General features: G+C 45.2%; 2 protein-coding genes across 2 annotated transcripts in view; one reads left to right on the top strand and one right to left on the bottom strand.

Annotated features, from left to right (window-relative positions):
* The window catches only part of CARHSP1 (calcium regulated heat stable protein 1), a 37,951-nt gene extending 25,338 nt beyond the window's left edge, over positions 1-12,613 (top strand). The window contains exon 4 of the mRNA XM_054390906.1: positions 11,659-12,613. Within this exon, the coding sequence (XP_054246881.1) occupies positions 11,659-11,821 (163 nt within the window). The 3' untranslated portion in view covers positions 11,822-12,613. The remainder of the gene's footprint in view (positions 1-11,658) is intronic.
* A 2,524-nt stretch (positions 12,614-15,137) lies between these two features.
* On the bottom strand, positions 15,138-23,866 carry PMM2 (phosphomannomutase 2). Its single transcript, XM_054391131.1, has 8 exons — positions 23,798-23,866; positions 23,337-23,448; positions 22,094-22,170; positions 21,049-21,140; positions 19,677-19,776; positions 18,625-18,700; positions 17,466-17,581; positions 15,138-15,331 (listed from the first exon to the last, which is right to left on the bottom strand). Exons 1-8 carry the CDS (start codon positions 23,864-23,866, stop codon positions 15,227-15,229), a joined length of 747 nt encoding a protein of 248 aa, XP_054247106.1. The 3' UTR covers positions 15,138-15,226.
* Positions 23,867-24,501: the final 635 nt, after the last annotated feature.

Below are 24,501 nucleotides of genomic sequence, written 5' to 3'. Positions count from 1 at the left end.
GGGGATCCACTGCCTCCCTGGGCAAGCTCTTGCTGTAGTTAACAGACATGGCTCTTACTTGTTTCTGAGATTTAATCTGGCATCTCCCTTACATTCAGTATGGCCCTTCACTCTTCCTTCCATCTCTACAGCAGAGAAGTGATGCCTCTCCTCTTTAAGCCTATGTGTTCAAAGACCATTTTCCTTGCTCTTTTAGAAATGTTTTAGCAAGGTTAATTTGTGTGAATTTTGTAAGTCTGAAGGATGTGTTTTATATAACTTTTAATAGGCTCAATTCTGCTCCTTTGAAAGCAACAGGATTTTTTTCTATTGAGCCAGGACTGAGCCACTGTTTTAAATGTGGTTTTATGTAGGTACTGCCTTGGAAATTAAATTCAGAAATAGCTGATGTTTCTGCCTCAACCTGTTAGTAAAAAGAGCTATTATGGGAGTGCTGGAGGTTTCAGCACATTGTGTTCTTTAATTACCCTGAGTGTATTTGAATTGTTGGAAACAACTTCTAGTGCTAGAGGGTGATGGTATCACTGTCTCAATTCTGATGCAAGGCAGCAATGGAAAGATAAATTAATAATGCCTTTCATTTCAGTTCATTTCACAGTGAACTAGAAACACTGCTCTTTATTGACGGGCAATTGCTGCTTGCAGCAGCATTCTGTAACCATCACTGTGGCTCAGGGGACTCTAATGATTCTGGTTTGCATAGTGTGAGTTTTGAGATACTGCTGGTCTATATCACACAGTTCTTTTCTACCTGTTTTACTCAGTTAAACTTGAATGTGAGAGAGCCATCAATCTGTTCACTGTCTCAGTGTGGCATAGGCATCTACTTGTGAAAAGAGGATTGTTTCTTCTGAATCAGTTCTCCCTGAACGCTAGGATTTCAGGGATGGGGATAAAATGGAATGCCAGTTTGGATTCAGCTAGATAGACTGTTCCTCTGACTCCATCACTAAGCTGTGATGATTAGTGAAGGTTTTGAGCATTGAGACCAGCTGCCTATCTTGCAGATTAATGCAATTGTAAGCATAAAAATTTAATTTGAAGATTTTTTTTTCCCCTTTCCTTAAGCTTTGGGGAGCTTGTAAAGTTACATCTGAGTGAAAATATCGTCTGCAAAATGGGATGTCTGCTTTCCATTTATTTTTGTTAGGTAATAACACTTATGGAAATAGAAATGTCATGCTAAATGAGCATTAGCCTAAAAATAAGGTCAAATATATGTGGCATTCAAAAGCTTCTTCACTTGGCATCTGCAAAATTTTGAATTTTGATACCTGTGTGAGAGTTTAAGGTGAATGTGGGCATGTGGAAATACTTGAGTGGCACTTGCAGCAAAGCTGTGAAGCTGGAGTTCAGTTGTGAGTAGATACACAGCATAAGAAATGGCAGTTTGAGAGGCAGGTTTTAAAGATGGGGTTTGTCTTTGGTAACGCTTGTGTGGAGCCAGTTCTGCTTTTTAACTGATTAGGCAAAAATGTACAAAACTGACAAATTAACCATGGCAGCTTGGAGTTGTCTGGAAGTGCTGGCACTGCCAGGTGGTAGAGTTTCTTCTGAGCTGTCCTCAGGAGGCAGATAGAGCGAGCCATGGTGGCAGCTCTGGTGATACTCAATGCAGGTGGTGGCAGCTTCCTGGCAGCACTCATAGCACTTTCCTGAGTTGGTCTGTGGGTAAAGCATCTCCGGCTGAAAGCCTATGCCCCAACTGCAGCACCATTGGTGCTCGAGATGGACAGGTTACAGCCAGCTTATGCACACCAACCTGAGCAGCCATTCTGCCAGCAGGAGCATGGCATGGCACAGCGAGGAGGCTGTCACACTCCTGCCACCCAGCCCAAGGTGCCCACCACAGGCTCACTGCCCCTTTCTTCATTGCTTCCTTGTGTTCATGGGAAACACTTCTCAAGTTGGTGTACCCAAGTGTACAGGAAGATGTTGGGGCTTGCTGACTGTGGTGAGAAGTTCTAAATTTTCCTTGGTCTTCTTCAGGGAGAAGACAAAAATCTGCTTGTGAGTGTAAAATCCTAGCTGTCAAGTGTGGGGATGGGGGAATTGCTGGAATGGGAAGTCTTGATAATATCTCTGGAAAGCTGGAAACAAAGGCAAATTCATTTACCTGAAGTTTTTCAAAAGCCCTTCGTGACATTTTTAATAGTGACATGCACTGTTAGTGCCTTCTCTTCCAGCAGCCACCACCGTGATCCACTGTCACCAAACTGATGGTGCTGCTGCAACACCAGTACTGAGAACTGAGTATCCCACTCCTTACCCTGCCTCCTCCACTGTTGTTTCATAGCTCTCTCTCAAACCCCAGCCAGGTTGGCTATTCCAGAAGTGTAATGGTTCTTGTGCCTTCAGTTTCACTCTCTTGCTGCTCTTCCTGCATGCGTGGCATGTTTGGAGAGCAGGCAGGGAATCCTGGCAGTGCTGGCTGCTGAGGCCCCCCACCTTGTGCTGCCTGTACAGGCAGGTTCACATCAGCTTGTCTTCCAGAGGGGGTCCTGAGGACACAGACCAAGGGAGATAGGGGCAGGTGGGGTGTGGGTGCCTGTAGTGGCAGATCAAGTGATGTGCTTTGGAGCACTGCCTGAGAATGCCACTCTTTTGCTTTCCCAGGGCATTTGGGAGTGGGCACACGATGGGTACTCCTTACTCTCTGGGCTTTTGGTTTTGATGGGGATTTGGCCTGAAGCCCGCGTAGCTGCAAGGGCAAGGCAAGGAGGTAGCTCACCAGAGAGCAGTGATGAATGAGTGACCACACTCCTGGGGTTTTAAAGACTGTTTTTTTGTTTTTTTGTTTTTTTTTTTTTTTTGCAAAAACAGCTGACTTAATGGAACAGAAAAAAAAGCTGTGCAGTGCTTGTGGGTTTTCTGCAGTTTGCTAGTACTTGGCTTTGAAGGGCAAAATGCTGCATTGCAGAGAGGTCTTCAGGCTGTCCTTCAGGCTTGGATTCCTGACTCCATGCTGAATTATGGCTCTGGAGATTTGACTGTACTTCCCCTGGGATGTTGACACCCAGCACCCTTGGATCCCTGGAGTTTGCAGTGTTTTGCCTATGTGTTGTGTTGTGATCTGTGGAAACTGTGATTGTGGTGCCTGCAACTCAACAATACTGAACAGGAGAGAATTGGTCTCTTGGTGGGTTTCCAGGTGGAGGTATGGTCCTATTCTTCTGTTGGATCTCAGTTTCTGGCTACGATGGAGATGTATTATTAGCCACATCTTCCTGCAGCTTAGAACCCAGCTGCACCTCTGCTGCTGTCCTGCTGCATTGAGGAGCTGACTTCAAGCTTTTTATGTCCATTGAGAGATTGTCTTTTCATGCTCCTTCCCTTCCTCTGCCGGATCACTGTTTTAACACAAAGCATTAATGCCACATCTCCTCTGTTGTGATGGTTTGAAACTGTCTCTTTAATTTTTCTTTGCAAAGTTCAGTCAGAGAAAGTGGAAGAGTGTAAATAAGTCACTATTGGGTGTAAGAAAGCAAAATACTGATTGTTCTAAACACTTCCATTGGATAGATAGAAATGTTTAAGAACTACTACTCCAAACAAAGTCTGCAGTCTGCAGTCAGGGCAACTTGCTGGGCTGTCTTGCTGCTGTTTCTTCTTCTCTTCTGGCTGAAGATAACACACTGACCTTGGCAGCTAAGTTAACAACTTTTCTGCTTTAGCTAACTCTGCTTTCTGCCAGGGGGTCTGGGGGGGAGGCCCCTGGGAGAGAGGCCCCTTGGGAAAGATCCCCTTTGGGGGGAAGCAAAGGGAGCGTTGTGCTTTTTCTGTGGATTGTATATATTTGTAAATGTTGTGAATTTTGTATATTTGCACATATTCATTGCATTTCATCATAGATTGTAGATCTGCTTGTAAATACAGCTTCCATTCGCTTCCAGACTGAGCTAGCCTGGTTATTGTCGGGGTGTGGGGGGGAATTTCAGCTCACACTGACACATCTGTGATTCTGTTCTTTTGGTGGAGTGTAACTATACAGGTTGGAAATTGCTTGTAATTATCAGTTAGTCTGAGAGCTGAATCTCAGGTGCCTTTTCTGTGAACTAGCAGCAAACCAGTTTCTGCTGGCTGCAGCCAAATGCTCTGTGGCTGCTGGGAACCAAGTCTGAGCGGTAGGTACAGGGTGATTTGCCTGTCATGATCACCATGGTGTGTGGTGTGCTGCCTGGTGTTGAACCAGCTGCTGAAGGTAGGTGCAGAGCCATAACTATCCCTGAATGCAGATTAAAAACCCATGACTAGAGATCTCAACAGAGAACTAGGCAAGAGGATGATGACTCCACTGCACTGGGAGGGATGTGCAGCTACTGTCTGACACAAGGCAGGTCCTGGGAAGGTTGCTTAGCAGTGACAGAGATCAGGGCAAATCCATAGCAGAGACCTTGGATGTCAACAGCTGGGATTTTTTCAGTGTCTGTATCTCTTTCACACTTGTCTGTCTCAGTTGCAAGTGTGATTGGTGGGTGGGAGGCAGCCCTGCTTCTGCTTTGCCTGCCAGCTGACTTGGTAAGGTCATGGCTGGCTTTGCTGATGAGCGCTGGAGCCGTCAGCTTACCCCAGGACTGCTCAGGAGGCCATTCAGGATTAGTAACTCATAATGGTTCATTCCTCTACCATGTCCTGCTGTTTCATAAAAATACTGGGGGCTGTGTTGAGGTGTTAAATGAGCTTTAAGAAGCCCACAAGGTGATACAGTCTCCTGATGCATGGAAGGCAGCTGTGTGGTGTGATCCATGGCAGACTTGACCAGCAAGGCTCTGAATTCTCCAAAAACTCTTCTTCAAAAATGTTTCCATGTGACTTAGTCTTTGTCCCAGGAGGTTTAACTAGAGCCCTGGAATATGAATAGCAGCTGTGAGAAGGAAGAACTAGAACATTCCTTATTTAGGTAATTTCCTAATAACCTCCCAGTTCCCTAAAAATAGTGCAGGATAAAATGCTCCACCAAACCAGCCTGGCACTGAGCTGGGAAATGGGAGTTGCTGGGTAATCTGAAACTCCCTCTATTGTGTCTCATTCCAACACTAGCATCAGTAAAGCATTTCCTATTTTAAGCTTAATTTTATTGAAGTGTCCTAAAATTCCTGGATACCTAGATATCCATTATTTTGGTAGAATTTGCATACTAATCTCTTAAATAGCAGTGAAAATCTCCACCTTCCTCAATTCAACATTGAATATGGAGTAATGGTAAAAGGAAAAATCACAAATATAAATGTATTTAATCCATATATAACATATATAACATCAGGAGAGCCCTGTTTAACTTTTCTGTACAAGGTAACCTCTATAGAGAGTGGCTGTTATAGGCTGAATTTATCCAAGATCCTATTTATTTTCTTGGATCTTCCCCAGTTCATTTCCTGCCCAGTGCTTAAGGCAATTCCTTCCTGATGGAGGATCTTCCCACAGCTTTGTGTGGGGTTCTGCCTCCAGTGCCGTACTACCTCCTTGTATGGCACATTTCAGGTGCTGTTGTATTCTTTCTTGACACCACCAGAAGTACTGCACAGTCTGGGTGTTGTTTGGTTCTGCTTCTAAGCATCACATAGTGCTGGAGTAAGTCTGCAGCTATCCCAGAAGCAGCATTTCATGGGTAAATGCTGTGCTGGGAATACTGTTCACAAGGAGCAAACTAAGACCTGTACCCTCTTGCTTTCCATGTGCACTAGGGGCAGTGAGTTAATAATCTTGTATTTGGTGGGCACCAAGAATAGCTGGCAGTTAGAAAGCTGCAGGAAGAAAGAGAGTATCTGATCTGGGGGAGAAAAGTTTAAAGGGCAAAAACAGAAAATGAAATTGGAGCTGGTTTTGTGGCTGCAGCCTTTTTACACAGCTGTGCAAAGGACAGGCCTGGTCTTGGTGAGGTAAGATCACTTTAGCAAGCTTGGAGGGAAAGAAACTAAGGGATGAGAAGAAGCCATTTTGGAGTTGAATGGAGTTTTATCACCTGCCTCTACCTCTTGTATCATCAGCTTAGATAAGGAAAGAAACCAAGAAAGGATCTGATGCTGTCAGTCTAACACTCAGCCCCGTGAGCAGTGCATTTCAGTAGAGAGAAGTCTACCTTTCCATCCAGATTTGGAGACTATAACATGATCTGTTTAGTAGAAGGAACAGGAGCAATTAACCTCATGATTCAAGTGTAAGAAATTTGGAGCAACAAATGTTTGGTTGGTTTAGTATTTTTTTTTGTCTTTTTGTTTTGTTTTTTTAAATTTTTAAAAATGTTAACAAATTTTTAATTTTTTTTTTTTCCTGTGCAGACCAAGGGCTGTAGACAGTACCTAACAAGTTACCTAACAAGTGCTGAGGAATGCAGAGGCAATCTCAGTGATGGCTGGGAGTGTCCCTGCCCGTTGGGGTTGGTTCCTTTGCTTCTCCTCTTGCTGGCAGCAGCTGTCAGACATTAGGTGCACTGTTCCTATGTGTATTGATTCACTTGTTCTTAATTTCTCAGACAAACAGGAGCACTGTGGTTACCAGTACACCTACAACCCCATTCTTGGAGATTTTTAAGGCCAGGCTGGATGTGGCTCTGAGCAACCTGATCTCGTGGGAAGGGACCTCAAGGATCATCTAGTTCCATCCTCCCTGCCATATGAAGGGACCTCAAGGATCATCTAGTTCCATCTTCCCTGCCATATGAAGGGACCTCAAGGATCATCTAGTTCCATCCTCCCTGCCATGGATGGCAGGGAGGATGGAACTAGATGATCCTTGAGGTCCCTTCCAACCTGAACAGTTCTATGATTCTTACCAGAACACATCCTGGCATATACTCATATTTCACTTTTAAACCAAACTCACCCCAACAAAACATCCTTTTTATTTTATTTTTTTTTTAATTTTTGTATTACTGAAGCTCTCTTCCTCACTTGTATCACTTGAATCTTTCTAATTTATCTCTGTTGTTCAGGAGCTGTAAACCCTACTTTTGTGTACTGGCATGTCTCTGGTGCTTCAGGAAACAGTGTGAATCCACTTTCCTTCTACATTAACCATACCTACTGATCTCTTTGGCAGATTTCAAGTGTTTATTTCACTAACTGCATCTCATCCTGTTTTACAGGAGCTTTTAAAGCACAGATGAGGTTCCTGTTAATTAAAGAAGCCTTTCAGCCCAACATGAGATCCCTTCCTGGGCAGGGCATCCGTTCATTTGATGTTTGCTAAGTGATGGCTCTGAGCTTGCTGTGTGTTCATCCTCTGTGCAGGAGTCAAAGGCAGTACCTGGGGCCGGGGAGTGAGTGGCTGTAATGTCAGGAGGAGATGCTGCTTTAGTTCCAGCCCCACTGTAACTGCTATGTGCTCCTTGAGACACTGTCCACAGCTGGTCCTGGTGCTCGAGGCCACATGAAGAAGCATGTTTCATTGCAACTTGTGCCAGGGGCTCAGCTGTGCTTTGAGTCACTGTAGACTTTCCACTTCAGCACCTATTGTCTATGTTCATTCCATCTGAGCTGGGAAATGTTTCTGCTCAGAATGTTTTGCTAGTCTCATGTTCCTCTGTGCAGATAAAATGTCTGTGCTGCATTGCCTTCCACTGAAAGATGCTGGCTTGCTCAGGTGGGACTGACATCTTGCATGGGTTGTGTTGAGAGTTACTCCTCATAGCAATATGGTTTTAGCTCAATAGCAGCAATTTTTGTGGCAACAAGGGATCATTCAAGAGATTCAAGTGAGAAATATGTCTTTTTGGTTTTTGGCATTCCTTTTTTCACTCCTGGTTCGACCCTCTCCTGCATCTCTTCCTGAGGCTTCATGTCCACTTTGTCAGGCTCTGACACAGTGCAAGTAGCATCTTCTCATCCTTACTTAAAATCTTCTTTTTCAAAGTCTCAGGGTAAACTGCAGAGAATTTGTTGGAAAATTAATTTGGCAGTAAAAAAGGTGAACTAATCTCTGCTCCTGGAAGGACAGTAAGTGTTTGGTGTATAGCCCCATCATACCTGAAGGAATCTTAAACTTTCTAGAGAGGGGGGAAGTGAGGTATAAGTGAAGGCAATAACTGAGGAGGACAGCCACAGCAAGAGTCTGGACGTGGGAGCTTGAACACAGTCTGTCCAGTGTGATACAGGGTTGGGCTGACAGTTGGCCTGGAGGCTTTCAAGTAAGTAAAGGTCAGTGGGATCAGCCTGCATGTGGTGAAAAGGGCTGTCAGGTCTGATGAAGAAGGCTTTACCTTGACTTTTCTCTAAATGCTTTTTTTGTCTTCAATTTACTGCTGTTTTCCCAGGCCCTGCTCTGAAGAGTTCAGCTTAGGACATGCCCTCTTGGGATCTGATTCCTGCAGTCACAGGCAGCTCTGGAGTAAGAGAAATCGAGTCTGAAGGACTTGTGTTTCAAACCACAGGCCTTGGGAATGCCTTTAACTCCTCCTAGCAGGTTTTAGATCCATATTTAGATACAGGAGCGTTTTCAAGATCGTGCTGATACAATTAGTGAGCAAACAATGACTTTTCTTTTGGATTTCCCACGGGAGAAGTTCTACATTATGGGTCAGTTTTGTACATTCCTGCTTACCCTGTCTCATCCCTAAGCACAGGCTGCTGCTGCTCAGCCCCAGCCCAATCAATGCACCAGCTCCCTGAGCAGCAGTGGTAGTGCACAAGTCAGAGGGGAGCAGAAGCTGAGGCAGCACTTAAAGGGAGAAAGGTGGGAGAGAGACAGTGCAGGAGATAAAGCTGACTAAGTTCTGCAGAACTGCAGGAGAAGCAAAATCTGATGTGAGCTTACAACTGGCAGTAAGGGCCAGAATATTTCTCTCCTATCAGTCCTGCCAGTCTTTCCTGCAATACAAAAGCTGCAACAGTAATGGTTCACAAGATGAGAGTTTATATGAAGGGCACTGCTAAAATCTTGGATCCCTGCAATTAACAAACATTTGTGGGGTAAAATTTCCTGGGTGGTGTGAGTGTGCTCCCAGTGTGTTCAGTGAAGGCAAATAAGCCCCACAGTCTATGCCAAATTTGACACAGAAAAATCTTAGTCTTCTTACTCCTGAACCCAAATCTTCCCTGCAGTGTAACATGAGTACCCAAGCAAGTCATGCCAGTAAGGCATCCAGCCTTACTGGTAACGAGTGTTTAGCTGCTCACAAATACAAATGCTGCTGAGAAACACTGGGGAAAAAGCCTCAAACAACAAGAAATCTATAGGCTAGGTTGTCAGGGAATGGGAACCTGAGCATGGGATCATGTAGGCATGCTTACAGACAGGGGAAGTGGCATCCTTTCTGCTGTCAGAGCATCATGGTAGTGCTGGTTGGAAGGCAGCTCTGCTTGTCTGCTTTGGCACATGCTGGCATTTTTATTAAAAAGCTTTGATCTTGCTCACAGTGGTAGAGGTGAGGAAGGCTTTGCAGTTCTCTTTCACCAGTACATTGTTCTGAACAGAAGGGAACAGCCCTTCTGCCATCTCCCACTGTTCCCAGGTAAGGACTTGTGTGCAGTAGCAAATCCATGGTGTGAGTCCTCCAGCATCCATGCCTGCTAGAGGCTACACAGAAGTGAGCAGCTCTTGGAAATCAGGAATTCCTAAGTGCTGGATGCTGGAGGAGAGTTAGTGTTGTAACATGTCAGGGTCACAGAACTCTCCTTTTTTTGCCACAACTTATTTTGACATATTTGGAATATCCTGGGGTGTGTCAAGGAAGGTTCTTCCCCTCTACTCTGCCCTGGTGAGGCTGCATGTGGAATATTGTGTCCAGTTCTGGGCCCCTCAGTTCAAGAAGGGCCTCAGGGAACTGCTTGGAAGAGTCCGGTGCAGAGCCACAAAGATGCTGATGGCAGTGGAATATCTCCCTGCTGTGGGAAGGCTGAGGGAGCTGGGGCTCTCTAGCTTCAAGAGGAGGAGCCTGAGGGGTAACCTCATTCATGTTTCTAAAGATGTGAAGGGTGAATGTTGGGAGGATGGAGCCAGGATCTGCTCAGTGGTATCCAATGATAGGACAAGGGGCAGCAGATGCAAGCTGGAGCAGAGGAGGTTCCACATGAACGTAAACTTTTTCACTGTGAGGGTGACAGAGCCCTGGAGCTGGCTGCCCAGAGAAGTTGTGGAGTCTCCTTCTCTGGAGACTTTCAAAACCTGTCTGTGTTCCTGTGTGACCTGCCCTACTCTAGCCTCTGATCTTTTGAGATCCCTTCCAACCCCTAACATTTTGTGTGACACTCTGTTCTCTTCCCTTTCTTTGGCTCTTTTGTTATTTTTTTAACACCATGGACAAACTACGTACTGGTGAAGTAACCTAACAGTAGAATCAACAACTGGCACAGTGCAATCCTTCTTTGAAAAAAAGAAAAAGAGAGGAAAAAATCCCCAACTTCAGAAGCTTAAGTACGAGGAGAAAAACCATCAGTTTCCTATAGTTTAAAAACCAACAAAACTCTGAAGGAAGTGTCAGCCCTGCCCTCTAGTGCTGCCAGCGAGGAAGAGGTGGTTGTGTGGTCCACAGAAGTGCTGCCCGAGGCCGGGCTCACCGAGTTGGTTTTTAAGGCATTTTAGAGTGTTTTGGGTTTTTTTGTGTCTAGTTTTGTGTTGTTTTAGTGTGTGTGTGTGGTATTGGTTATAGTGTTTTTCTAGGATTTTGCTGCAAGACAACCAGAGTCAGCCTTAGGCTTTGATTGATGATGGGCTCTTAAAAAATCCTGGAGCACTTAAGAGAATGTGGTAGTTTTAGGCTCTGCCTTTAAGATTTTTTTTTTCCACAGATTTCAAGCAGAAAGTAGTAAAAATGTGAACAAATCACTATTAGGTGTAAAAAGGAAAATAATGATTATTCTAAACAATTCCATGGAGGGATAGCTCCCATAAGATTTGGTTCTCAAGACAATCTCTAGCAGTGTATTCTGCTCTATTCTTGCTTTTTCACTGGGAGGATTTCTAACACGTTTTTGCTGACCTTGACTGCGTTGTTTGTCTGGTATTAATGTATCTCTGCTTCTTTCTCTCTCTTTCTTGAGCTAGTCTGGTGTGCTGGTTTGGGACCAGACAGATCCACTCTTGCCCCAAGAGGGACAAAAGAATGACACTCACGCAAACAGATTGGAGAGTGATGGAAAGTTTAAATGGAAAGGCAATTGGTGAAACTGTAAAACTGCAAGCATAGTGGCAAAGATATCCCAAAGCCTACAGAGTCCCTTACATAACACCCAAAGACCTCCCAACTCTTCCTTTCTCCCCACCTGAGAGTATACCCAAAACCCTCAGGGCTCTTTCTTTCCCCCCCACTGCTAGGCAAGTCTCAGGCTGGCCAGGTCTGAGACTGCACCCCCCCTTCTCCTCCTGGCATTAGGCCTAGACAGGCCTAAGAGGCCTTGAGATACTCCCCCACTGTTACCTGATAGGGAGCAGAGAGGGAAGAAAGAGGCAGAGAACACCTTTGCAGATGGATTGATAGGGGGCAGGATTTATGGGTGGAAATAGGCTGTTTCCTGTGTCCACCTGATTGGGTTGGACACTGGGGACTGGAGGTGTAGCTTATGTGGCAGTGACAGGAGGCACCCAGCCTGAACTGCCACATCTGGTAAAGCTAATGTTGGGGGTTGGAATTTCAGGCCCCAGAGAGAATCATTATGTAACTGAGCTGCAGAAGAATTTGAGTGCTGGTGTGATTGCTGATTAACAGGAGCTTTCCCTTCACAGCATCGAGGGCGAGTACGTTCCTGTGGCAGGCGACGAGGTCACCTACAAGATGTGCACCATCCCTCCCAAGAATGAGAAGCTGCAGGCAGTGGAGGTGGTGATCACTCATCTAGCTCCTGGAACCAAGCATGAGACCTGGTCAGGGCACGTCGTCAGCTCCTGAGGGGTCCCGGAGGGAGCGCGGCTGCTGCCTGCACCGTCACTGCTCAACCACTGGCTGCAGGGGACCTGTCCTGAGAATATTCTGTCTATCGTGGGGGAGGAAATACTGCATTGTCAATAATAGCAGAAACTGGCCACATTTACCTTTTTTACAGCTGGCCTAAGACCCAAACAAAGCCAACGACAACAAAAGGCAATTCAAATGCTAATGAGAAAAAATCTAGCATAAGGTGTTTACCAAACATGTGTTTTGAAGAGACCTAGTTTGTGTGCTTGGTGGAGGAGGGGAAGTTTGGTTTTTCTTTTATCTTGTGACCTGATTCCAAGAAATGCCCAGGGCAGTCAGGGAGAGGTTTGAAGGAGAGCTCTACTAGCCCAGACAGGCATAGCAGAGGCAGGGCTGCAAGGCCCTGGAGGTGTGTGAGCACCCTGTTCCCTGGAGCTGCCCTTCTGTAAGGGCCGGAGCAGGCTTTCTGCTGCTAACAGTGCCTGAACGCCTGGATGAGAGAGAGGGAGGTGTTCACTGCTGCTGTTTCTTTTCCTCATGGAAGGAAGTTCACAAACAGAGCAGCTGTTGCAGGGTGGAAAAGCTCTTACTTGGTGGCTCTGCTCCGATGGCCATGGCTGGTTGCCTTTCAGGTGCAGCATTTGCACATGGCATATGTGTGGAATATTGAGGTTTCAAAGCCTGGGTTGTTTGTGAATTTACTTCAGTGCCTTGATGGTTGATTAGCAACAGATTTTGTAGGCCAGTATTAAAAACAAAACCAAACCAACAACCTCCTGCCCAGAATCCAACCCAAAATGTAAAAAAAAAAAAAAAAAAAAGGGGGGGGGGGGGTCAAAAAAAAAAAAGCTTCAAGGTAGGTGGTAGAAAGCTGTATAGTGGATATTTCATAGTCTTTGTGTCTGAGTTTAGACAAAGCTACAGATTGCCTGCAGCTGAATCTCTGCTGTGGTGTGCCACAGGGCAGGCAGAACAGCTGTGCCTCTGCAAAGTGAGTTCCCTGCTGCTCAATGACTGTGTAAAATACTGTGTGAGTTACTTAACAGACTCAGCTTCTGCAGCTGTTTCCCTGGACAACTTGCTTGGTAGGATGTGATATGGTCACCCTTCCTCTGACTCTTCTCTGCCTGCAAGATTTTATGTAGTTGTAGTGCAACTGAGTTACTTCTGTTCCTATTTGCCTTCCATGTCTGTCTGTTTTTCAAATGAAGCATTTTTCTCTCTTAGTTCCTAATGGTGGATTTTTATTGACTTTGCAAATAAAAGAAACAAAAAAAGCTGGCATGATACTTTCTGGTAGCTGTGTGAAACAGGTTCACTTCAGTTGCCCATTTGCCACTCTAACAACAGGTGCTGCCTTCAATCTCCATTGAAGGTGATTAGCATTCAAGACAGAGGAGATATATAGGCACAACTCTGGGATGGTATTTAGAAGCTTTGGAAGAAGTGTTGCCAGAAGACCTAGGGAGTAATTGAGCAACTTTTCTAGCTGTTTCAGAGGTGAGTGCATAATAGATGCTGCTACTTCTGTTACATACATTTATTTTCATTATATAATAGCTAATAATAACTGTTAGTAATATACTGTAGGAGCAGGGGTATAGCATAGCCTGGTTATTTCAGCTGGCACCTGGGGAAGGAATGCCCCAGAGCATTTCAGAAGGGGCTCCTGAGACAGAGCAGCTACCATTGCAAAATGTTGCAGCAAAGCTCTGGGCAGGCTTCAGGGGATGGGAGCCAAGCAGGGCTTGCTGCAGTTGGAATGGTGGCTGTGCCTGCCCTGCTAGCTTAAACTCACACTGGAGAAAGGAAGATGAGGCAAGGGACTGGGCATTGTGGGATGCTTTGCTTTGTGGTTTTTTTTTTTTCTTTTTTTTTTCTCCCCACAGACTTTGCTTCTCATCTGCTGGCAGGGGAGGCAGAAGACAAACAGCTGCTGGCAGTAGATGCACAAGGCTGACTGGCAGGCTTTTAAGGCTTGAACATGTGCAGGTATGTGCACACAGGTGAGAACAAATCTGGGCTTGGTCCTGCACAGGATGTTTTGCAGAGGTAACTGCAAATACCATAACCAGCCATGCAGTTAAGTAACCAAATATTCAGATGCATCACATGTGCAGTAGCTGTTAAAATCTGGCCATCTTTAAAGGGCCCTCCTGCACTGCAGGTGGTTCTGGTGTAAAGTCTGACCCCACTGGTTGAGGCAGAGTTACCCTCTGGAAGTAAGCAGAGAAGGGTATGAGATGAGACAGTTCTGATGCATGAGGGCATCACAACTCACTCCTTTTTTGTAAGCCCCTTTGGGGATTTTGGGGTGCACACAAGGATTGTGTTCTCCCCTTTTGCTTTGTGCAAGTATTGCATAAACTTGGAAATGGCAAAGATTCAAGTCAATCATTTCTTCATACACACAGAGGAAGCGTACAACAGGTATTTTACTTGCCCAAATGACAGATAGAAAGCAATTTTTCATGATTAAATAAGACTTTTATTCTCCTCCACTAAATTAAACCGTTCATGGAGATGATTACTTCCCTAATGCCAGACAAGAACAGTAACATTAACAGTTACACTGTCATGTGCCAGCTTGAATTTCAATACAAACAGGTCATTTTTCTTAGTACTAAAATTTCACCTATCCTTTAATATCTTACCAGAAAAATGTAATTAGTGACAAATATTTTTGCTGCCATGCTTAAGTTCTTTTAATTATTTTTAATCTTTTAAAAATAATAATTATTATTTAGATTTAAAAAACAATCTGCAAGAAGTGTAGGTACCATGAACTGCAGTATGTAGGTAATTTCAGCACCAGTTAGTCCAGCATTCCTTGTGCTGGTGGACCTTCTGACCAGGCAGTGGAACATGGGTGAGGTCAGGGACTTCTGGCTCAGTTCTACCTTCCCACCACCAGAAAGAAAGAAAACCTCTTTCACTCATCTTCCAGTTTTAAACATGGAAATCCCAAGTGTCTTAGAATTTTTGTCTTTGCAGCACAAGGTAGTATTTTAATAAAACCCCAACTCTGAAACAGTCATCTTTTAAATAGGAGTTTTGAAATTAAAACTCAGGGCATAGAAACTTGCAGGCCAATTCTGAGATCACAAATCAACTATAGGCAGATTATCCCCACCCCTTCTGTCCTGAAATGCAATTAATTAACAAAACAAGCAAACAAACAAACAAATCCAACCCCACAACCAACCAAAAAGAACATGGAATATTTGTCATATGACAACAGGGGAAGGATGGTGCTGATTGAGCTCTGCTGTGTCCTACTGGTCAATGAGAGGCCCACAAGGCTCTTGCTGTTTGTGCTCAGGTAGAAAAACCAGGACAGAAGCTGTTGGGGATTACTAAGCCATCCTAACCGTTTGGCCACTGTGAATTCTCAGTCTTTCATTTAAAAAATAGCTCTTCACAGATTCTTCTGGTGTCCTGTGGGGAGGTGACACTGTGGCCTTCTGTCCTAGAGTCTGTGAAAATTTCATAGTCGTTCCCTCCCTGAAAATGAGAGAAAAAAGAGAAGAGGAATTAATTTTATTTAACTTAATGTGTAGTCACAGTCTTAGGGTGGAGAAGGCACACATAAAGGAAATTGGTGGAGCACATTCAGAGGAGGGCCACAAAGATGATCCAAAGGCTGGAGCATCTCTGCAATGGGGATAGGCTGAGGGAGCTGGGTTGTTCAGCCTGGAGAAGACTCCAGGGGGACCTCAGAGCTGCCTTTCAAAACCTGAAAGGATCCTACAGGAAGGCTGCAGAGGGACTTTTCATAAGGCTGTCTAGCAACAGGACAAGGGGGAATGGTTTCAAACTGAGGGAGAATAGTTTAGACTGGATCTTGGGAAGTTCTTCAGCATGAGGGTGATGAGACACTGGAATAGGCTGCCCAGGGAGGTTGTGGATGCCCAGCTGGCTGAGGCCTTGAGTAGCTGAGTCTAGCTGAGAGGCATCCCTGGCCATGGCAGGGAGGCTGAAGCAGATGATCCCTGAGGTCCCTTCTAGCCCAAGCCATTCTAGGATTATGAAGAGAAGGGACTCTTTATGTATGGGTATGTAGGGCTAGGACAAGGGGTAATGGTTTCAAACTGAAAGAGGGCAGACTTAGATAAGATACTAGGAAGAAAATCTTCACTGTGAGGGTGACGAGGCGCTAAAACAGGCTGCCCTGAGAAGGTCTGGATTCCTCATCCCTGGAAGCATTCAAGACCAGGTTGGATGGGACTTCAAGCAATGTGGCCTAGTGGAAGGTTTGGAACCAAATAATCTTGAAGGTCCCTTCTATTCTAAGATAACATAGTCACATCTGAGGTGTCTTCCAGAAAGCTGTGTTCATAGCAGAGCTGTGCTGACACTTCTGCTGAACTCCACAAACACCTGCATGGGAACTTTCTGACCTGCATGCTGGCATTGGTAATAGTAGAACTCTCAGTGTAAGTTTAGCCATGTTTTTAGTTTTGTGTGGCAACCCAGCATGACTGAGTTTACTTGTTAATACTCAGGTATGAAGCTTGTTACAGGACGTTCTGCCAGCTCGTGGCACTTGTGATTTACTTGCATTAACCTCTTCCCTCCAGCTTGTTTTAGTGAGCTCATTAAGAGCAGCGATCCTTCAACTACTACAGCAGAGTTTTGGCCTTGTTCCTTGTGGTGTGATGTGACATTTGTAACTGGTCTCTAATCACAGGAGAGCAATGAAAGCTCCTTTTACATCTGGCTTAGGGAACAAAGGTGCTGCCCCTGCATAAGCAGAGATCCCAAAAGCTGCAGCTTTGAGCACTGGAGGAAGTAGTTACCTAGCTTTTGTAGCTTGTTTGCCACACTGCTTCCCAGCAAATCTGCCACAAATCACTGAAAATGCTGCACTGTCACTTACAGGGTCCAAGATCAACTATCCATAAACTCTATGCCAGAGGGAGAAGGTGCAGCTGGTGGCAAGAGAGTGAAAACCCTTTAGTTCAAAGCTTGTCTTTTTCTCATAAAACTTGGCCTTTTAAAATTTATAAAGCTGTAATGTTCTTAGTAAGTTATAAAATGTTCTTATAAAACTTAGCCTGACACAGTCCCTTGGCCACATTCAAACAGCTTTAATGTCATCCAGGCTTGCTCTAGTCCAGTCTCTGCTCAGTATCTCCAAAAGCCTCTGTGGAGTTGTGTAAACAACTCTGTGGAGTTGTTTAGCTCTGCCCTATGACTAGGGCCAGCAATTATGTATAATCTCAGTTCCTCTATGTGGAGACAGAGTGGTTAGCAGAGGAACAGCATTAAATGCAATGGAAAACAAATATGGTTAATAAACACCAGCCAACAAGAAGCATCAATCCACCCTAACCAAACAGGATAATCCCTGTTATGTAGCCATGTCACCTAGGATTTTAATGTAATTACACAAGTTCACTTGAAAAACATAATCTATTAAGTCTGTCAAGAACACTGTGTTCAGGAAACAGAAGATAAATCTGCACTCACAGCTGCCTCCCAGGTTTATGCTGAGCAGCACTGCACAGCCATGCTGTGGGTATCATTTGTATTCTCATTTCAGTTCTTGTCAGGCATAAGGTAATTAGTTGGAGCCTACAGTGCTTGTGATTTAAAACAGAAGCTGTGAAATGGATACACAAAACAATCTACTCACTGGCATAGTCTTATCCCCAAAGAAATAAATAGTCTTGTATCCATCGTTGGCAATGATTCCCAAGCAGTACCTCTTATCCCAGCCATCTGGGAACACATCGAAGCTTATCTGGCCTCCTAGGACAGACATCAACCAAGCAAACTTTGTTTTATTACAAGAACACATTTCTGAAGGAAGGGTAAGTGAGAAAAACTAAGCTGGGTAAGATTTTTTTGGTAGAGGGAGCTTTGCAGAAGTCAGAAATGTTACAAGACCCTGGAGTTAAGGAGGGTATCAGTTATTAAACTTGTGATTTATTATTTACCCCTTAAAAAAATACGGACACTAAACCTTTATAGGAAAAAATTACAGGTAATCTTTTTGCTTTTAGAAAGAAACTGCATGAATGAATGCAGCCAGTGGTGTATGTACAGCCACAGAGTCTTATGCAGAAGACTTTCTAAAGCATAGAAAAAGGAGGAAATCAGCCTTTGCAACATACCCTGACAGGACAACTCCTCCATTTCCAAATCCTTGGACTTTACCAATACATTGAAGTGATTCCCAGCTGAGGCTGGTGTCCAAAAAAGTATCTTCCACATGCTCTAGGAGAGCTATCCTGCAGCTCATTTCTGCCCTAGTGTTTCAATGCCACAGTACTAAGGCAAACTCTGCTTTTTGTAATTCTGAAAAATAATCAAGACTGTGGCAATAGATTGGGGAAGAGAGGAAAAAAAATGCATGTAAAATTAGTTCCTCATCATCACTTTTCATGTTAAGCTTACACTTGGATTTCTTTCCCTCCTTCCATATGCTGCAGTTACAGAGCTGAAGAACCAAGGGCTGCTGGCACAGTACTGATGTAGTATTTCTGATCAAAACTGCTTCACAGAAAGAACTCTGACTAATCATCAGCGTGTGATATGTTTCAAAATGAGCAGAATCAGTCACACAACTGCCATTAAAAGACAATGAACAAGACAAGCAATGAAGTTCTCTCTGTTGATGGATCTCAATTAAAATGCACCAAATGAAAGCCTAAGAGGAATAAGAGGCTTAGTCTTGCATGCAATGCCTACAACCACCCCCAGAGAGGGAGCTGTCACACAAGTGAGATAGGGTCTGTCACAGGTATAAGGGGAGATGACTGAAGTGAAATTGAAATATTTGAATGTGATACCTATGGAAAATGTGAGGCCTTTTCCTGCAAATTCTCTTCGTAAATCAGCTACAAATTTCTCTCTTATATGTTCCCTCTGTTAAAAACCAAAACAGAACAAAACATCAGTTACATGCTGTGTCAATTCATCAATAAAAAGATAACTCAAAAACCTACCCCCCAAAATACCCAAAGGTCTGAGTACCAGGACCAGTGTGACACAGCTACATTTTATTATTACTGAAAGCATCCTGAGAACATTTCCACTTTATTACCAGCTTGTGAAAAACAACAGCATAACTTCACCTATGTGCTGGGATACTTTCTTCTTTATCTGACAATCTTGGAATACTAAAACTAGATGCTTCAGCTCCTGCTAAAGCTCAGTTTGACATGTAGGGAAACAGAGGCATAGAAAGAGTCTCAAACTCTGATGTCATATACACCAAAAAAGGTATTTTCAGAATGCCTTGGGTTTAGCTGTCTTCCAGCACCCATTAACTGAGTCACAGGCAAAGACTGCTTTAGAGGAATTAGATTTCAGGCTTTTATATCAGATCAGAAACAGTTTTCATGGTGTTGCAGAGAACAGAGCCCTGATACCATGACTCAAGATTCTTTTCAGCCATGCACATTTAGCTGTGTGCAAATGAAAACAAACAGTGACCACTTCAGCTCTTAAATTCTGTTTCACAAGGCTTTAAAGAGTTGAGAAGAAGCAGTGTTATTGATTTGGGTGGATAGAACCTGGTTGTACTAGAGAGCACTTCAGGTTGGTTTTATCTATGGCAGGGTTTTTGAGGAACCCTGTGTGTAGAGGGAGGATGTTCAGCACTCTTAATATAGGGTTAAAAAATATAAGCCAAACCCACCCCTTCTGCAAGTAATCAGTGTGCAACAGAAAACCTATTGTACATTTCCTGACATCTGATCAAAAAAGTTAATTAAACACATGGAACAGATTAAAATGCAAAAAATAACTGCAAAAAGTATAAAAGCTTTTTAGAAATCATGACCTGGCCATGACTGCCTCTTCCAGCAGAGTTGGGTATTTTTCAAGCCTTGTAACTCACTTTATCAAGTTCATAGAACTCAAGTCGTTCCTCCTGGCTGCAGCTCCTTCCAATGGGGGAGACGTTTATCATCCCATTTCGGAACTCAATGAAGGTGCCCCTGGGAAGAAAACAGATGAAAAGTTGCTCAAAATACAATCAATATCACAATTCATTTTTATTTCACTCTGTAGACACAATGGGAATCAGATATCTCCTTCAGCCTCTCATTGTATTCATAAAAAACCAAACATGTAGGAACCAGGACCTTTGCCATGAAGGTCTTTTGGACTTCGATTCAAATCTGGAAACTTCAACATCATCCTTACTGACTTCTAAAAGGATAACTGGAGCATCCTGTCAACCCAAATCTCAGACCCTGACAGGCCAGTCTCTCAGCTTTGGGGTGAAGCAGCAATATTTAGAGCAATCTAGGCAGTGTTTCTAGCTTGCCTTACATATGGTACCTATTAGTGCCTTGAGCAGCTGCACCCTCATGGAGCTGTCACATACAGCTGACCTTATTCTATGCTTCTAATCTCTGGAAGACATTATGCTGCTCAATTCCAAAGATGTCAAAAGCTGAACTTTCTTCCCTCTTAATAAAAATGCTGAAGCAGTATTTCAGATCCTGTGCTCCAGCAGGGAGCTTGTCTCTATGTGCAGGGACTAAGCCCTGTTTCACATCTACAGTATTCCTAAAGCACAAATTACTGCTTTTGTGCTGAGAGGTTTGCTTTACACGTTGATACTGAACACTAACATGGAGACTATGGCAACACTAAGATCATAGAATGGCTTAGTGTGATGGTGTCCCTGTCCATGATGAGGAGGTTGGATAGATGGATCTCTAAGGTCCCTTCCAACCTGAGCCACAGGTTGGAAGGGACCTTAGAGATCATCTATCCAACCTCCTCATCATGGGCAGGGACACCTCTCAACTAGACTCAGCTGGTCAAGGCCTCATCCAACCTGGCCTTGAACACCCCCAGGGAGGAAGCATCCACAACCTCCCTGGGCATCCTGTTCCGGAGTCTCGCCACCCTTGTACAGAAGAAGATCCAGTCTAACCCTACTCTCCCTCAGCTTCAAACCATTCCCCCTTGTCCTATTGCTAGAGACCCTTATGAAAAGTCCCTCTACAACCTTCCTGGAGGATCTCTTCAGGTATTAGAAGGCAGCTGCAAGGTCCCCCCAGAGTCTTCTCCAGGCTGAACACCCCCAGCTCCCTCAGCCTATCCTCATAGCAGAGGTGTTCCAGCCCTAGGATCATCTTTGTGGCCTGCTCTGCACTCACTCCAACAGTTCTGTGCCCTTCTTATGCTGGGGACACCAGAACTGGATGCAGTATTGGGGTGAGGTCTCACAAGAGCAGATGTATGCAAGCACATACCTTTTCTTTGGCAGTTTAATCTTTGCAATGTAGCTCAGGCAGTAGTTGATTAGGTCCTGAAGCACATCCTCACCCAAGTGGCCCTGAATGTTCTAACAAAACAAACACCAATCAACCAAGGGTTGAGAAGCTGAGATTCTAAACACAAGTTAGATGGCTGGCAAAGCACAGACACTGGACACCCAGGCATGTATGAGTGCACAAAGGAACAAGCCCTCAGGGATGCACACACAGTATTGCCTAAAGGCTCTCTTCTTTCTTTTTGTTCTCTGTGGGTTTTTTAAACCGTAAGACCAAACTCTCTGACCAAACCAGCAGACCTCAGCAAAAAGCTGCACTTAACATCTACTGTAGCCAAGTGTGAAGAAATAGAGATTGTTACTGCAGTACATTGGAAACCAGTGCCACAATTTCAGCCAGGAGCATTTCTGCATCTTTTATCTCCAGTAGTTATGTTGAGCCAATGAAGGTGATTAGGGTATCTAGAATCTGATGTCTATTTATATTAATTTAGAGTATTTACCTACTGGCTTATGCAACATATCAGAACATTCACTCTGAATTAGTACTAAAAAGCAGGTAGAAGATTATTTAAAAGAAACTTTCTGAACCCCAAGGCCCAACAGATATCACAGAATCAGAGAATGTTAGGGACTGGAAGGGACCTCGAGAGATCATCTAGTCCAACCCACCTGGCCAGAGCAGGATCACCTATACCAGATCAGCTAGGAAATGTCATATTCCACATGACCTCCAGGAGCAGAGGGCACATTTCCTATGGATAAGCTGAGGGACTTACAGTTCTTACTTGATCAGACACAGAAGAGTCCAATAGCTTTTGGGTTGGAAAATACCCCAAAGAATAAAGCTTAAGGTACAGATTGTCATTACATGAACCAGAGCAGCAAATGAATGATCTCTTACAGAAGCAACGTGAAGACAGCAGCAATTTTGGCCTCAGTTAGAAGGGTGATTGTAGAGGCCTGTGCTGGAGCAAGAGAGTTTAGAAATGTCTCTTCCACCTTACTGGGAATGTGCCCCTTACCTGCTTGCACAAGAATTTCCCATCTTTGTATGCTACAAGGCCATTTTCTGGAAAAACGTAGTCAAACTTTTCAACCACTACAACCAAACAAAAAGACAGTAATTGTAATTCCCCCTCTGTCTTGGAGCACACACTGAACTGTTTATAATACAGCAAACATCAGATCCTGAAGCAGAAACATGGAGCACAAGACCAAAGCCACTCTCATGTCCCTCCAAGACTGACACACACCTCAAACCAATGATGACTTTCAGTGAGTTACCTCTATTTTTGCTTCAAGGCTCTCCCTCTCCTGCAAATACAGAATCACAGAAAACATACAGTTGGAAGAAACCTCCAAGATCATCCAGTCCAACTTTTGACCCACCACTGAAGGTTCAACACTAAACCATGTCCCTAAGCACCGGGTCCACATGCTGCTTAAACACTTGCAGGGGCAGTGACTCCACCGCTGCCCTGGGCAGACAATTCCAATGTTTGATAACCCCCTCTGGGAAGAAGTATTTCCTAGCAGAAATACATCTCTTTGCAGTCAATGTAAGGAATCTCGTTGCAGTCAATGTAAGGAAGAGACTGAACACCTCAGTTATTAGAAAAGCCTGGCACCCAGCCTGGCTAAAGGCAAATCAATACTACCATTTTAGGTTTCTTTTCAAGTTACTAATCTACAGTAGATGTCTGAGAGCTGTTACAACTTACTGCAATGCAATATGATGTGGCTTACTGGAGACCACTGGTAAGCCAAATGATTTCTGAGTGATTTGGGCATTACAGAAGGCTATCAGTGGCATCGATTACAGAAAGACCATTAAAGAGAGCCTTTTATACAGAAAGAAATGGCTCTGAAAAGAACTAAAGCAAGAGTCCATCTCTGCATCATGATTCCAGTTAATAAAATCAGATCCTTCAGGGATGTACTCCATAACTGAGCAGCCTGCTGTTATGTAATAAATCCATTTACAAAAGACAACAAAACAACCTCCTAAGGTACTGATGTGACATCAGGTAACAACCCGATGTAGTAGTAGTGACAACTCCTTAGTAACACACCCAGTTATCTGTAAACACAACACAGGTTGCAGTTTCTAAATGCCTGTAAGCAGCTCCTCATTGACTGAGCAATACAAGAAAACCAGGAGAAAGGTTGGAAGGAGGAGCAGGCACAGGGTTTCACCTACATTTAACCTTCACAGCTTCCTCCTAAGCAGCGAGTGGAAGGGATTGCATCAGCCACTGTCCTTACCGTCATCGCCAAGCTGCTCCTTGATCTTGTCAAAATCTGAGCCACCCACGACTCCAACTTTCACCTTCTGACGCAGCCTCTGCAGAAAGGCGGCCATCTCGGCTGTGATTTTCTAGGTTCCAAAGCAAAACAACCACATCTGTCAGCATCCTTGTCACAAGACCAGCATCCCCGTCTCGCAGTACCCGTTAGAGCCCGGCAGCGCACCGCACATCTTTAAGAAGGGAGGACTTTTCTTTTCTCCTTAAAAGGGCAAAGCGAGTTTGCACACCGCGAGAAGGGGCGCAGAACCCGCAGTGCTTACACGTCCAGCTCCCTAAAGGCTAGCAGCCCTTAACCGAACGCGCTGACAGCCCCATCTCAGCCCTCCCATCTCAGCCCTACGCCAAGGCACGGCACCCGGCTAGGGCAGGGCAGGGCGCACCCCGGGCCGTCCTCGCCCCCGGCGCCGCGGGACTCGCCTGGCGCGGGGCCGTGAGGGTTCCGTCCACGTCGAAGAGGCAGAGCGCGACAGGCTCCGCCGCGGCCATGTTGCCGCCGGCCAGCGCGGCACGACGGGAAGCGGGACAGGCACCGCCCTTCCTGCCGCGCGGCGCTCGGGGGAGTCATGGCGGTGGTGAGTCGTGCCGGAGCGGTTAGGGTGCTCTACCTCCTTCCTTCCCTTCCCGTTCCGTCCTCTGGGCCGGGAGCGGGGTGAGCGGTACTGCCCGTGAGGCACCGGCAGCACGGTTGAGCCGCGAGCGGCTTGCGGCCGCCGGGAGCGAGGGGGGCCCCTGCGCGGCGTCTACTGGCCGACTAACGGCCCCGGGAAGGGTCACCATCGTGATTACCCCGGAAGGGTACCGCGGGGATTAACGGCCCAGGAAGGGTCACCCAGGTGCCTAACGGCCCGAGGCGGGAGGGCCGTACTGGCGGAGAGCCGGGCACGGAGCAGCGGGGAGGGCGCCGGGGGAAGCGGCGTCTTTACGCTCCACGTTAATCTGTCCGCGAGTCCGCCGTTGGCCGCCCCCGGAGGCGGTGTCCGAGTGATGGCGTCCCTCGGCCCGAGGCGGTGGCCGTGGCTGTACTGAAGCCGCCCGAATGCCGGTGACGGCGTGAGAGCAGCACAGGAGGTCCCTTCCTGCCTTTTTTCTTCCCCTGTTCTGCACCTTCCTCATGGCTAACT

The sequence above is a fragment of the Indicator indicator genome, chromosome 22 (assembly GCF_027791375.1).
Source record: "Indicator indicator isolate 239-I01 chromosome 22, UM_Iind_1.1, whole genome shotgun sequence".
Classification (NCBI taxonomy): Eukaryota; Metazoa; Chordata; class Aves; order Piciformes; family Indicatoridae; genus Indicator; species Indicator indicator.
Note: the sequence above shows the minus strand (reverse complement) of the source record. Positions and strands in the feature narration are given on the sequence as shown.